This window comes from Streptopelia decaocto (assembly GCF_964273445.1).
Source record: "Streptopelia decaocto genome assembly, chromosome: 19".
In the NCBI taxonomy this organism is placed as follows: Eukaryota; Metazoa; Chordata; class Aves; order Columbiformes; family Columbidae; genus Streptopelia; species Streptopelia decaocto.
The window spans coordinates 2985254-3000333 of NC_138674.1; the positions used below are offsets into that span (position 1 = coordinate 2985254).

General features: G+C 48.6%; 2 protein-coding genes across 2 annotated transcripts; both read left to right on the forward strand.

The window, feature by feature from the left end:
* Positions 1-929: 929 nt before the first annotated feature.
* LOC309447973 (complement component receptor 1-like protein) lies at positions 930-8439 on the forward strand (the record flags this gene model as incomplete). Its single annotated transcript, XM_082069118.1, has 13 exons — positions 930-1017; positions 1275-1466; positions 1986-2085; positions 2599-2684; positions 2993-3126; positions 3912-4116; positions 4566-4754; positions 5239-5436; positions 5889-6071; positions 6391-6579; positions 6846-7025; positions 7184-7341; positions 7536-8439. 13 exons carry the CDS (start codon positions 930-932, stop codon positions 7689-7691), a joined length of 2058 nt encoding a protein of 685 aa, XP_081925244.1. The 3' UTR covers positions 7692-8439.
* A 411-nt stretch (positions 8440-8850) lies between these two features.
* LOC309447924 (membrane cofactor protein-like) lies at positions 8851-14318 on the forward strand. The gene is made up of 8 exons (XM_082069028.1): positions 8851-8986; positions 10410-10607; positions 10740-10919; positions 11401-11583; positions 12152-12337; positions 12836-13015; positions 13347-13546; positions 13765-14318. The coding sequence occupies exons 1-8, from the start codon at positions 8911-8913 to the stop codon at positions 13921-13923; spliced, it is 1362 nt and encodes a 453-aa protein (XP_081925154.1). The 5' UTR covers positions 8851-8910; the 3' UTR covers positions 13924-14318.
* Positions 14319-15080: the final 762 nt, after the last annotated feature.

Here is a 15080-nt window from a genome sequence, read left to right on the forward strand (position 1 = left end):
ATGTGAGCGTGTAGGCGGGTGGTGACTCCTCCTTTAGGGCTTTGGTGCTGGAGCTGGGGGGAGTGGACAAGACAATCATCGCTTTATCTTTCAAGAGCCGAACACGCCTGGTCTCCCCATCTGCTGCTGCTGGACCTCCAGGTAAAATGCCTTCGAGCAATACGGCTTTAGGCAATGTTGGTCTTTGGAACTGGACTGGAACTTTCTTGCAACTCGAGCAGATACAAAGATTAGTAAATTAAATCAAATGAAGGCCAGAGCTGTAATAAGGATTGAAGGAAATCCAGAGGAATGAAACAGCAGTGAGGAGAGTAAGGTTTGGGGCAGACAGCATCAAGAAAGATGCTTATTCCCAGGAAGAAGGTGGGTGCTTGGAGCATGCATAATGTTGGGAGGGTTTAGGCTCATAAGTGATGATCTGGGATAACAAAGTCAGGGAGGACTCTTCCTGATCTCTAGGGGTGCTAGGTTAGTTCAAATCGCACTTAAATTTCATTTTGTAAAGCACATCGGTCTCCTGAATGACTTGTTAGCTTTGTAGTTTTACTCCAGTTGATGTTATTTGCACAAAACCATTTTATCTCTCTGGTTAGACACTTCTCTCTCTCTCTCTTCATATAATTATTGTTATGGGACTTTATTGTTGCTGGCAGAATTTCATCTGACTATGAATTTGCTTCCAAGAGATTTATTATGCAAACAAAACATTTTACCCATAAGATAAGTTTCAGGGCACTTTATTCCAAAAGACCTAGATAAACTCATGGCCCTGCAGGTATTAACTTGGCTGGTTGGCCAGGAAGAATGCTATGTTGGCAATGCAGTGTTTTTAAGTCAAACCTGACAAGCTACAAAATATTTCTGTTATGGTTTGAGTGGAGCTGTTAATCTTTCTTTCTTTTCGAACAGGGAGGCTGGAATAAAGGAGGATGCTGGCTTTGGAGCCGGGGAGGCAGAGGGACCGCACCGCTGTCCTTGGGTTGTTCCTTGTTGCTGCTCTTGTTGTGGCCGTCCAGAGTAAGTGAGCAAGTCTGTTGGGATGAACTAAGGTTCTTCAAAGGAAAACCTTCTCCTGGGGTTCCCAAGACTTGGATGCTTCTCTATTCCTTGTTGCTTTGTGTTTCAAGAACATTGTAAATCTTTGTGATCAGAATCCTTCTTCTCCTTGCCCCTTCTTCCCCTTGCCCCTTCTTCCTCTGCCTTCAGAGTAAATCAGGTCTGAACCCCCCCTGCTTTTCCTCCCAGTGTTTTTCTGATGGAGTTTCCATTGGTAGGTGCCTGTGATGTTCCACCGCGTCTCGCATCTGCAGAACTCAAAGAGCGATACCAGGGCATGACCACATTTCCCTATAATTCAAGGGTGGAATACACCTGCCGTCCAGGTTACATGAGAAATCTTAATGTCCCAAACACCCTCGTTTGTAGACAAAACAGTAGGTGGCACGGATCAACGGAGTTCTGTATACGTGAGTATATTTGGGGTTGACTTTTGATTTTGGTTTTCATTCGCTAATGCTATCAGCTCATTTTGTTGGAGCAACATCCAAAGTGACCCCACGGGATGGCGGGAGATGTATTGCATTCCACTAAGCACTGGCAATGATGGCAAAAGCTGAAATCTGCTTTGATTTTGGCTGTGTTTGCTGTTTCAAAGGATGTTCTTCTGCTCAGGCTCTTTGTAACTCTTGGTTAAAAAACAAATATCTCAAACTTAAGTAGGAGAATCCTTTATATGTGAAGAAACACTCTGCTTGCCAGGGTTACTGCAAAACCCCGCTAAGAATGCAGAGGCTGCCTGCAGGTCATGATGCACATCTTAACAGCATCATGAATCCTGGAATAATTTAGGGTAGGAGGGGAAATCTGGAGGTCTCTGGTCTGCCCCTTTACTCAATATTGGAGGAGCCTTCTGCTTCCCTGCTGCATTTTCCCCCATTTTTGAAGAAGCTGAGATAAGAACTGACTCCAGTGCTGTCGTCCCCCAGCGAAGCCGTGCAGCTACCCCGGAGAGCCGGCCAACGGCAGACTTGTCCTAACAGAAAGATTCACTTTTGGTTCATCAGTGAACTTCACCTGCAACACTGGGTAAGCCAGGAGCGCTCGGGGCTCAGGTTCTCTTCTTCCCCAGCGATTTCTCTGAAGTTTTTTCCCCTCTAGATTAAAACCGGTGCTGTCAGAAGCCTTATGAGTGTAGGTGATTGCAGGCTGTGATTGAAATACCTTTTAAGCTTTCCTTTGAGAGTTTTAAGACTGAGTTTTCTTAATCCCATACTTTGAGGCAGTTCTTTCCAAACTCAGCTTTGCTCTTCTGGCCCTCTCTAAACCATTTCTAGTATTCCAGTATCTTTTTGAAGAAAATACATCAATGCCAAGCCCAGAGCTGTAGTGATAGATATTTTTCCTTAGAAACTGCCTATTTTTTAATTAAAAATATATTTTTGTCAAAAGCCAGTATGTCATTGAAAAAACGTCATTGATGGCAAATTTCTGATCAGCTGTAATTATGATAACTAAGCCAAAACCATCCTGATGGTGATGCTATAGGTAATACATCAAGGCTGAGCTTGTCAATAATTCCCTCTCCTCTGTTTCACACAGGTACAGGCTGATTGGAGATTCTCAAATTCAATGTGTGATTAAAAATGGGGCTATTACATGGGACAGAGATATTCCCATCTGTGAGCGTAAGTAGAGTTCCTTAATTATCTCCTGCTCAAATGTTACTGTGGACGGGTAAAGAGGCCATCGCGTTGCCCTGCTGAGGATTTCAACGGGTCAATGCATGCTGGGGCCTGGAAAGATAATTCTTTCTTTGTATTGTTCTTCCTGCATCGTTCTGGTGTGCAGAGCACTGCCCTTCATTTTCATTTCTGACCCTTCTGGCACCTCGTGTTGCCATTTTTTTTCTTACCAGACCTTTGGTTCAGAATGAATTAAGTTCTTTCTCTCTTGTTCTTCCCTCTCCCTACCATTTCTCCCCCCGCTTCCCCAGCAATACCGTGTCCACCCCCTCCAGAAATAGCTAACGGAGAGCACAGCGGAGCTGGCAAAGACCGTTTTGAATATGGAGCATCTGTGACTTACCGGTGCCATCCTGTCAAAAGGGGAGAGGCGCCTTTCTCGCTGGTGGGAGACGACTCTATTTTCTGTACAACCACAGATAACCTCAATGGTGTCTGGAGCAAGGCAGCCCCGGAGTGCAAAGGTGAGCTGCTCCCGTGCACATTTGCACACTCAGCAGGGTTCTGCAGCAGCATCAGCCAGCAGCCCAGTCTGCTAAAGCTGTTCCCTTTCTTGGAGCCGTCTATCTCCTTGATGTTGCTGAATTACCTGTTGCAGCTGAGACCTACTTGGTAGCAGGGACAGGATTTCGGATCTCCCATTGCAGGCACCGTGTCTGCTTGTGGTCACCAAGTCACCAGGGACATGGGAGTGGGATTTTATTAGTGGTTGCAGAGCAGACGATGCCTCTTGCCAGCCTGCGTAAAACATAACGCCTGCAAAGAGTGTGGAAAGCTGCTGTGATACCTGCTGCCTTTTCTAGGTTCTTTTTATGTTTTGCCTTAATGAAAACTGTGAAACACTTTTGGAACAGGCTGCCCAGGGCAGTGGTGGAGTCACCATCCCTGGAGGGTTGAATGGAGATGAGGTTCTCAGGACATGGGTCAGTGCCAGGGGTGGGGGAACGGTTGGACTCAATGATCTTGAGGGTCTCTCCCAACCAAAATGATTCTGTGATCCTATGAAATAAAAGAACGCTATAATAAGGAGTAAGGAGTTCAAAAATACCACATCAGCGTGCTACATTGCCTTGGCCATTTTCAACCTCTTTTTGGTGAACGCATCTTATGCTACAAGTGTGTTTTTAATACCCTCACTCCCCTCTTGAGCGTAACCGCTGATTTCCTAAGCGGCGGTGCTTTCCCTGCACAGTGGTGAACTGTGAGCAGCCCAGCGTGGAGCACGGGGAGCTGCTGAGCGGGTACCGCGCTGCCTACACCTACAGAGACACCGTCGTCTTCGACTGCAATTTTCGCTACGCCATGAACGGCAGCGACACGTCCACCTGCCAAGACAACGGCCTCTGGGACCCTCCGCTGCCGCGCTGTCAGCTCAGTAAGTGTGGTGGTGCTGGGGTTTGGTTGTGGTTTTTTGGGTTTTGTTTGTTCGTTTTCAGCTGATCTCCCTGTGGCACAGAGGTGGCTTTGGGAATTTATCACTCGGGGGCATAGAGAATAAAACCTTGTCCTGTTCAAGCTGGTGAGCATTTCTCAGTAGGAGTCAAAGAGCCTAAATTAACCTTTCTATACTTAATATTTCTAAAGCTTGTTGGTAGAGCCTCATGTAGTATAAACTTTATAATGAGATGTAATTTCTAATAACAGCAAAAATTACCATACATTCCAAAATTATTCATAAGTTTTCATTTGTCTCCTTTGCATTCACTCTTTAGCATTACTGAACTCAGACAATTAACTGGATTTCAGAAAGAACATTGGGAGCCCATGATTCTTCCCCACTGATTTATCTCTGGCAATGTCCTTAAATTGCTGTTTCATTCTTAGGTAGCTGTACTGACCCTCCAGATGTTGAAAACGCCATTAAAGCAAAACTTGCTGGCAATTTGTTTCCTGTGGAAACCATCATTACCTACGAGTGCTGGGAGGGCCACCAGTTCAGCCCGGGAGAAACCACCCGGCACATCAAGTGTCTGCCGGATTTTACATGGACCGAAACTCCACCTCCTTGCCAAAGTAAGTGTATGTTCCTTTGGTTTATTTACCCTTGTAATTTGGCAAAATTATTACCAAATGAAGAGACTGTCTGTGATTTGCTGTTGTGCAGATCACAGGGTGGGCGACACGGGGGGATGCTCTGGGTGCCCAGCTTGGCATGTCCCTGGTCGTTGCTGTGACACTCAAACTCCTTTGATTTGTTTCCCAGCCACAAGGTTTTCTGTACTTTATTTACCACCTATGCCTTCTAGTCCCTTAGACCTCTGGAAAAAATCACTGCGGTGTCGAGAGCCCCTTGCTCCATCCAAGGGGAGGCTGCAGTTGCAGAGACCCTGGCAAATACCCTGTCCCCAGGAGCACCCAGGGAAGGTGTTGGGGCACATTTAGCATTGTGATGTGTCTTTGTCTTACAAAGCATTCATCCTCCTGTTTACAATGAATCTGCCGTCATCCAGATGGCTTTGCCGCGGTTTCACGCTTGCAAATGTTTGATGTTTCCCAGGAATTCGTTGCGCAAATCCAGGCATCAAGAATGGCAAGCCCTTATATCTGTGGGAAGATAAAGACAGTTATGTGTATGGATACAGACTGGAAATTACATGTAACGATGGCTATGCTTTCAAAGGTCATGGTGGTAACGTTGTGCTTCAATGTATGAGCGATGGTAGATGGGATCCAGCAGCACCAGAGTGTACTGAAAGTATGTAAGAGCTGGTGAAGCGTGTTGACTTAGTGACTACCAATTTTTGACTGCAAAGGTTTGGGTTACTGTGTACAATGTAGTTGTCTGCTGACATTTGCAGAAAAATCTGCATGTGGCCTTAGATGATGGTAATAGCAGGATACACCACCATGTATCCCCAGATCTAGTCCTGCTGTGTTAACTTGGAAGAAATAGGCAGGAAGAGATCCAGATGGATCATTTTATTGCCTGGGGTTTGCTGTGGAAAATGTATGAGGTTTTAGCCTCCTGACTGTAGAAGCAGAAACTCCTTGAGGTACAAAGGAAGCTTTGAGACCTCCATCTGGATGACAAGTCACCTTTCTTCCTAGGGTTCAGATGTTTTTGATAACTGTCTTCTCCATAGAAAGCATCTTCCCTGGAGTTCTTTCTGAAAACACATGACATCCTTTATTTCCCATTGTTGCTAGCACCTCGTTGCCCAAAGCCAGATACTGCTCATGGAAAAGAGGTTTATAAAAGCAAAGATGACTACACAGTTGGGACCCGAGTGAGGCTGGCGTGTGATGAAGGTTATGCCCTCAGGGGCCAGGACTCCATTGAGTGTCAAGCTGGTGCGAGCTGGAATCCCCCGTTACCGTTCTGTGACAAAGGTACGTGTAACCCAGCGCTGGGGAGAAATCAAGCATCAGTGTTCAGAAGCATCAGTCGGTAGGTGACCTGACATCAGCAGATGCTTCTGGGGAATGGGACGGTGATCACAGGCTTGTGGGCGGAAGGTGTTCAGGTGTCCTCTCCCTGGAGATGTGACCCAGGTGGGAGCTGAGCGAGCAGTGGGAGCCCTGAGCTGGTGTCAGAGGCGAGGAGCCAGGCAGCGGCTTGGTGTCAATTTGCCTTGCTGCAAATATGATAACTCTTGTATGGATCTCCCTGATTCTCACTCTTTTCATCTCAATTCTCTTTATTCCCTAGTCTGTGGTCCCCCTCCACAAATCACCAACGGGCAGCACTCTGGCTTGGGACGGGATCAGTTCTCCTATGGCGCGGAGGTGAGGTACAGCTGTGCCGAGGGGCTGTCCCTTATTGGGGACAACCCCATCTACTGCACCTCTGAAGATGGGGTGAACCTGACATGGAGCGGACCAGCCCCGGAGTGCAGGGGTGAGTCGTTTCTCCTTCCCAGCTCCCCCATCCCACCCCTGCCATGAGCAGGGACATCTTCACCAGCTCAGGTTGCTCAGAGCCCCGTCCAGCCTGGCCTGGGATGTCTCCAGGGATGGTTCATCCACCACCTCTCTGCCCAACCTGGGCCAGGCTCTCACCACCCTCAGGGCCAACAATTTCTACCTTGTGTCCTAGTTCCCCTTGGTCCCTGGGGAAGGGCAGCAGCCGAACCCACCGCTGTCCCCTCCGCTCTCTCCCCGCAGTGGTCCGGTGCCCCAGGCCCGTGGTGCAGAGGGGCAGGATGACTCCGCAGAGCTTCACCTTTCCCTACGGGGCGGCCGTGCAGTTCTCCTGTGACGAAGGCTTCATGCTGCGGGGCGATGCCGAGAGCCGGTGCCTGGCCGACGGCACCTGGCACCCTCCCCTGCCCACTTGCCAGCCAGGTGGGTACCCGAGCCGGGCAGGTGCCCCGCGGCTGCTTTGCATGGATCAGGGGTTGCTGCTCCTTTCAATCACCAGCAACAGGTGGAATTGGCAGGGGATTTCTTTCTTCCATCTCCTCCCATTATATATTATTTGTTGGTATGCGTTTTCCTTTCAGTTCGGTGTCCCAAACCGAGACAGGAGGACCTAACGATTTCCTCTCCTAAATTATGGTACGAGGTGAACGAAAATCTGTCCTTCTACTGCAGACTTGATGGCTATCGATCAGTAGCTACCTGCTCAGCTAACGGCACTTGGATACCACCGCCCACGTGTGTAAGTACCACCCAAGTCCAGACTTTCTGTATCTTGCCCCATTTATAGTCTTGCATAGCCTGGTCTGACTTAATTAATGTGGTGCTTCATTATGGTAGGGCTGGCCTGACTGAGGGGCTGCAGTGGGAGGAGGATGCTCAGCACACAGGTCCCTGCAGCAGAGTCTCATGCCTTCTCTTCTGGTTCTTTTAAAGAAAAACCGTGATACATGTGAGAAGATTCTTCAAATTAGGGAAACTTTCCAGTGTGGAGTTCCACTGACAGAACTGAAAACTCTGCTGGAGGTCCAGAAACTCTACCTGGAAATCCGGAAACTGGAAAAGGAGCTAAGAACCGTAGCATACGGCTGACCATCGTTACTGGTATCATGAGAACCATCCTCTTTGCATGTTGAATAATCATGCTGACTAAGGATTTTTTTTGTGGCTTAGTAATTTGTACTAAAACTTAAGTAACCAGAACAAAATTTATCAATCAGTCAAGGAACAGATTTGGTCGTATGGGGAGTCAGAAAGTTACTTCATTTGGCTCATTCTGTTAGAGCTCACTGGGCTAGGTTTAGTACATCACTGTATACATTTTAAAGCTTTACATTTAGACATGTTTGTTCTGATGAGTGCGCGGCTGGAAAGGAACTGAGTGGACAATAACTTCTTGTTGGAGCTGTGCAGCCGCTGTACAGACGGGCACGTGTGTGCCAAGAGCTACCAGCCCAACTCACCCGCATCTGCTGCGCCTCTTCAGCTGCAATCCAGTACAGCCCAGCGCCACTGGGTTCACATATGTTGCATTCATTATTGTGAACGAGCAATTAACCGCCTAATTCACTGTGACCTTCAGAACAGGCACGATGAAGAAAACTTCAAAGCCTGTTTTCCAGCAAAACAAAAAGCTAGGTTTTCTTCCCAAGCAGAACGGATATATCTGAGGCCATGGCGGTGCCCATCTTTGTGTGTGCACAGGGCGCAGTTGTTGGAAATAAAACTGTAAAGAGAGAAGCAGCTGAATTGTTTCTGCAACGTCCAGCAAAAGGGAAGCGCTCTGCTAGCATGCATCTTGTGATCAGACCAGTACTCCTTCACCGTGAGATTATAATAAAGCTGCAACTGTAATGCCAGCTGTGTCTGCCTTTTAATCATTCTGTATGTAGTAAAGGGAAGAGGTGCTTCAATAATTATTGCTTGATTAGGCACGGAGGGCTGCTATTCCCTGAGCGCAGTGTGGGGGTGTTTGTGCAGCAGCCTGTCCTGGGGTGAAGGTGCAAAGTGAATGCTCAGCGCCGATCAGCAGCTCCTTGTGCTCCAGAAGTGAGGCCGGGATGCTGCAGAGCTGTTCCAGCTGTAAAATAGCTTTATTCCCGCTGTCCCTGCCAGGGATGAAGGCAGAGCAGCGTTCTTCCCTGCAGCACATCCTCGCCGGAGAGCTCGGGGAGGTCAGAAGGGCTGGGGGGTGGCAGCGTCACTGTGGCTCGTCTGGCCTGTCCCCAACTTCCCACAGCCGCTTCCCCTTCCCCAGCAGCGGGTTCTCGGTGGGGAGAGGTTCTCGCCTTCCCACGGCAGCTCTCGCACCATGCTGGTGTTTCTCCGCCATCCAGGGCAGCTCCTGGCCGTGGCGATGCTCGTGCTGCAGCCGGCTGCGAGTCTCGGTGAGTGTCGCTCCTCTGCTCGTTTTCTTCGCTTCTGTCTCTCTGCTTTGCTTGCAGATCAAATACATAACAAGCAGTAAAACTCAGCGGGTGACCTTCCTCTGGCCAAAGTCGCTTCTATCCTTTCAGTGCCTGATGTTCTCGGGATGATCTCAACTTGGGGATGCTGCTAATTGCCTAGTTCTCCTTTTCACCTGCACCTCTAGGTACTTCCAAAGAGCCTCTCAACATTCCTAATGCTTTTCAAAGTCTTGTGTTGGGTCACAGGTCCCCCTGGCACTGGTGTAACATGCAGCTGGCTCAGAGGCCACAAGCTTGTCTCCAGGGCCAGGTTACTTGTTTGCAGGACTTCTCCTGGTCCAGACTTCAGAACTTGGGTCGCAGGGAATATAAATCACCCTTTGCCTCCATCATCCATGCAGTAACTGAGAAGTTGTTCCTGCGGTCAGAGAATGTCCTTATGGTCAGGGGCTCAAGATGAGGATGGTGGTAAGATGGGGAAAGTCAATTAGATGGGTAATAGTTTTTACTGTTTAATTACAATTTGATTAAAAAGGTCATAATTAGCAATTTGAGCGGTATCGGGTTGATACCGAGGTTGATGCTGAAGCCCTGAGGCAGATGATGGACGTGCTGAAAGCAGCTGAACTGTCCTGCATCCCACAGGCTGGCTTCAGCACAGAACCGGGGGTCTGCTGACTAATGACTGTCTCTAGGAAGGGCAATAACTCTCAGTTTCTGTCTGAAGGTCGATAGTTCCTTTAAAAACTGGCCTTTTGAGAAACTTCTCCCTGCAGAGGCGGCTGCTGCCCCCTGGCTGCCAGCACGGCCTTTGCACACTTTTTATTTTATTTTATTTTATTTTATTTTATTTTATTTTATTTTATTTTATTTTATTTTATTTTATTTTATTTTATTTTATTTTATTTTATTTTATTTTATTTTATTTTATTTTATTATTTTATTTTATTATTTTTTTTTTAAATTCACGGTGGTTCTCAGAAGTGCATTGTCCCAATTGGAAACATAATACTTAATACCCATGTTCCAGTACCTACGCTGGGACCTGTGCAAGACATGTGCAAGTCCAAAGACTCTCTTCCCGTGGGTACCAGTATCAAAAGCAGCATCACCAGCGCTGCCCGAGCACGGTGCAGGTGTGACAATGCCTCCTGGGTTGCTGCTGTACCAGGGTATGAACCAGGGATGTTTTTAAGAGATGCACACTGTTCCTCTCTTAAAAACATAAAACATAAGCTCAAGCATGCTTCTTAACTCCTAATCTCTCTGCCTGTCTTGCTGCATCTGCTAAACTGATTCATCTTGTCCTACTTAGCAGATGGAGGTGCAGTGACAGTTGCTCACTGCAGCTGCGCTCAGTTAGAATTGCCCTGAAAAGCCCTGTTTGTTTGGTGATCCACAGAGGGTCAGTGTCCCGTCCCAGATATCCCACATGGACAGCTGAAGCCTGCACAGAACATCACCTACGGCAGCACAGCCACGCTGGAGTGTGATGCTGGCTACATCCCCATGGGTACCAGCTACAGCTCCGTGGGTACCAGCACCCTGCGGTGCATGGCCAACGGCAGATGGTACCCGCGGACACCCGCCTGCACCCTAGGTACGCACACATCCCTTTTCTCCTTTCCTTGTCCCTCATATGTAATTACCTGCTTGTATTTAGTCCCCAGCGGGTCTGTGGGAGAGCCCTCCCCGCTCTGAGCGCTTGTGTTGTCCCCTGCTCTGGCACCAGGTCACTGTCCCTACCCTCCTGCCATCGACTATGCGGACCGAAACCCTCAGCGCGAGTTTCCAGTGGGGACAAATGTGATCTACTTCTGCAGATCTGGATACACTTTGCTCCCCGACGTCTCTCCAATAACTACTTGCCTTAAAAATTTCACATGGTCCGCAATCCCAAAGCTTTGCCAGAGTAAGTACAATATTTCCTTCGCTGTAGCAACAAAGCATCAATGTAGTGATGTGGAAATAACATAGTTTTCAAAATACCCGCTAGTGGTGCTGTGCCATAAGGACTTCATTGAGCAGCGCTTTGGCTCTCACTAATAATAATTTTGCTGTTCAAAGGGCAGCATGGCTGAAGAGAAATAACTGCCACTCGCTCATTATTTAGCTGTTCAATGATGCAGTGATGCTGCTCATCACATATCATCCCTTCAGCACAATTTATAGCTAATCACAGGGCTCAGATCATTCTTCCAAGAGAAATGGTTGTTATCACATAATTACCATCCCTAAGCACGGTTAGAGATGTCTGTCAGCATTAACAGGCTGCCTGGCAGGTTCTTTGGGTCAGCAAGGCACCACCGTGGGAAGACGCCCCATGTGAATGTCTCCTGGTGTCCTCCCCAAGCCAACCCACGGCCACTCTTTCTGATGCTGGTGTTCCCCAGGGGTGCAGTGTCCCAGCCCCGTTATCCTCCATGGGAGAGAGCTCAGCCCCGGGAAAGCCGAATACACCTCTGGGCAGCAGGTGGAATTTCAGTGTGACCTTGGCTACGTGCTGAGGGGCGGGCAGAGGATCCAGTGCTCGTCTGATGGGATGTGGAGCCCCCCTGTGCCGTACTGCGACAAGGGTGAGCGTGAACGGTGCGAGGGCGGTGGGTGCTGGGAATCGCGTCTTTGCAGCGGGTGGAAACAGCGGTGAGAAAATCACGTAACCCGACCATCACTTCTGGGAGAAGGTGGCATTAGAAAATGGGGTCTAAGTCACGACATTAAACAGCTTTAATGTTTTAATTTTCTATCAAAACTGTAAGTGATTAAATGTTGAGTAATGGGACTTGCAGCGGTTTTCTCGCAGGACTGTTTAAGGGGTTTATGATAGTCACACGTCCCTGACGCTGTTTATGAGCAGGATCATTTCTCGTGGAAAAGAGGAGGGGGTAAGGGAAGGCCAGCTGAAGGGGAAGGTGTGGGGACAATTGCTGTGGTATTGGGGCTGTGCCGTGCTGGGCTGGTTCCCTGAATCAGTCTGGGAACGCTGGTAGAGCCAGGGCCAAAGCAGGCGAGAAGCGATGAGATCTTTGAGTAGAGCAACCCTATAAACCTCGAGAACTGCCTTCTCCTGTTACTTCCCTGCACTTCTGTCTCCCTGACTGAAGGAGGAAAATCTTCATTTTTCCTTTCTCTGTTCTTGCATAGTTTGTGGTCCCCCTCCAAAAATTGCCAACGGGCAGCACTCTGGCTTGGGACAGCAGTTCCCCTACGGCACAGAGGTGAAGTACAGCTGTGCCAGTGGGCTGTCCCTCATTGGCGACGAGTCCGTCTACTGCACCTCTGAGGATGGGGAGAACCTGACGTGGAGTGGACCAGCCCCGGAGTGCAGGGGTGAGTCATTTCTCCTGCACAGGATCAGACTGAAGCCAGGACCGGGGTGCAATGTTAACACTCAGCACAATGGGATTACAAGTGAGCAGGGCTGCCGGGAGATCCTGCTTCCTCTGCAGGCTGCTTCGCAGGCTTGGCAGCTCTGGACTGGAGATGATCCATGTGTAAATAGTAGACTCTGGTCCTCCTACATTGACGACCAGCAGGCGGTTGGGAATTACGGAATAGTTTTGGTTGGAAGGGAATTTCCAAGCTCACCCAGTGCCCGCCCTGCCATGAGCAGGGACATCTGCACCAGCTCAGGTTGCTCGGAGCCCCGTCCAGCCTGGCCTGGGATGTCTCCAGGGATGGTTCATCCACCACCTCTCTGCCCAACCTGGGCCAGGCTCTCACCACCCTCAGGGACAACAATTTCTTCCTCACATCCTGGCTCCCCTGGGTCCCTGGGGAAGGGCAGCAGCCGAACCCACCGCTGTCCCCTCCGCTCTCTCCCCGCAGTGGTCAGGTGCCCCAGGCCCGTGGTGCAGAGGGGCAGGATGACTCCGCAGAGGTTCACCTTTCCCTACGGGGCGGCCGTGCGGTTCTCCTGTGACGAAGGCTTCGTGCTGCGGGGCGATGCCGAGAGCCGGTGCCTGGCCGACGGCACCTGGCACCCTCCCCTGCCCACTTGCCAGCCAGGTGGGTACCAGTCAGGAGCTGAACCAGCAGCCCGGGTGATGGTGCAGAGATGTTGGGGTGCAACATCGTGTAGCTGTGTCTGTCCTCAGGGCTCCTCTAGTGCCTCCACCTCGTTGCAGAAGAAACAAACTCCCCAAAGCTGATGCTTACCAGACAATAGCTGAATTTTTCTCAATAGTCCTGTGTAAGGGAGGCTCTAAAACAGCTCAGTTTTAAGTTCACCTGCACTGGCTCAGCCTTCACAAATTTCTTAGGTTGTGGGGGCTTTTTCCTACCTGCATTATGATGACCCTCCTGCTGAGCTGCTTTCTGCTGTGGGCTTTGCTTTCAGTTCTGTGTCCACGACCACAAGTGCCCAACGGAAGGCTGAAAAGCACTTTGGATGGTAAAGCATGGTACCCAACAAATGCGACTGTTACTTTCGAATGCCTTCAGGGATACCACTTCTCAAACGATGGAAACACATCTTTAGAAGACTCCAGGACAGCCACGTGTTTGCCTGATGGCAACTGGACGCCGTTGCCCACGTGTGTAAGTACCACGGTCTGGCTGAGCTCCTGGATGGATGCTGCCTGGCTTCTGATACAGAAGAATAACTGCTTGAACTTTTTAAAAGCTTTTGCTTTGTGGTACTAATGAGTGATGCAGCTCATGGCAAATGGGGCGGAGGAGTGGGTGGCTCTTCATTCGCAGTTCAGTCTTACATGCCTTTTTCTGGGTTTTGTTTGTGTTGTTTTACTTTTTAACAGAAGGAGGAAGGTGATGCTGATGTATGTGAAGAGGTTTATTACATTAAGACGACCTTTGAATGCGGTGTGCCTATAGCAGAAGTGAAAACTCTGCTGGAAATACAAAAACTGTTTCTGGAGATTAAAAAACTAAAGGCGCAACTAGGAAACTTGAATTAGTGAGTCCTGTAACACATTGTCATGATCACCTTTCTTTTGATAGTCACAGTATCCATAAGAAGCTCTCGGTGAATTTATGGTTTGTGCTTACACGCCTATAGCCAGAGAAATAATAACCAATGTGTGGGGAGATTGCTTTCGTCATGCTGGATGCTGCAGCATAGAGGGATTTTTGCTCTTTACCATAAATCTGATAAGCTTGATTTGCTATTTAACAAATGTGCTATTTCACATTTTATATTAGGAAGAAGGAAAAAAAAAAACCACACATACAACAACAAATCAAGCAGCAAAGATCGTTCTTATTATTCAGTAAATGATGATTAGTTTGTCATTCTGTGACGCAGCAATTATTCCTGCCCTGCAGGATTACAATAAAGATAGAGGTGTAACTACGGGTGTCTTGTCGTCTGTCACGTTGGCTGTAAATTAGGCAGATTTCCTATGGGGTCCCATCTTTATACAGAAAGATGCTTTGATAATGCAGATTCCTGTGGGGAGATCTGCAATGGGAGCTACTCCCAGACCCGCTCCAGTTCTCCCAGTGCCACAGGGAGATCAGAGCTGCACCCTCCTGGTCTGGCACCACATTGAGCCCACCTGCGACCGCAGACAGAAAGTGTCTGATCTGCCTGTGCAAGGCTCGAAACCCATAAGCACAAATAAGAACTCGGTGTTATGTGTGCTTGAGTAGCCTTGACTGATGTCAGATGGGATATTTCAGGGTGTTAGTCAATATACAGATGTATTTGCTCACACCCATTTCTCATTACAAATGAGTCAGGCAATCAGGAAAAAATTAGCAAACAAAAAGGAAAATGCTTTTGTTTTTTTGCCTCACTAACTGTTTATGGAAGATCTGTGTTGTGTTACCTGCCAGCAAATAGCTAAGGAGGCATTTTCCTACCCTGGATACAGCTTGAGGCTGGGTGGGGGTTTTTGCTGCTTGAATAGCATTTGGCACTGGTAAAATTGTGCTAATCAGTGCTCGTTGCCAGTCTCAGGTCAAATAAAAAGGTTGAGTTATTCTCCCATCCCTTATGGTGAGGCAGGAGGACCAGGAGGCTTTACCCAAGCCTGTGGATGACAGTTGTCCCCCACCCCGACTGCTGTCCCTGTCCTTGCCGGAGGGTTTAGCACCGTGGGTGTTCTGTTTC

Bases quoted from the DNA above. Each gene is read 5' to 3' on its own strand.
- LOC309447924 (XM_082069028.1), top strand. From the start codon at position 8,911: ATGCTGGTGTTTCTCCGCCATCCAGGGCAGCTCCTGGCCGTGGCGATG. The intron at 11,584-12,151 runs GTGAGCGTGAAC...GTTCTTGCATAG, and splicing joins TGTGCCGTACTGCGACAAGG to TTTGTGGTCCCCCTCCAAAA. The intron at 13,547-13,764 runs GTAAGTACCACG...ACTTTTTAACAG, and splicing joins GGACGCCGTTGCCCACGTGT to AAGGAGGAAGGTGATGCTGA.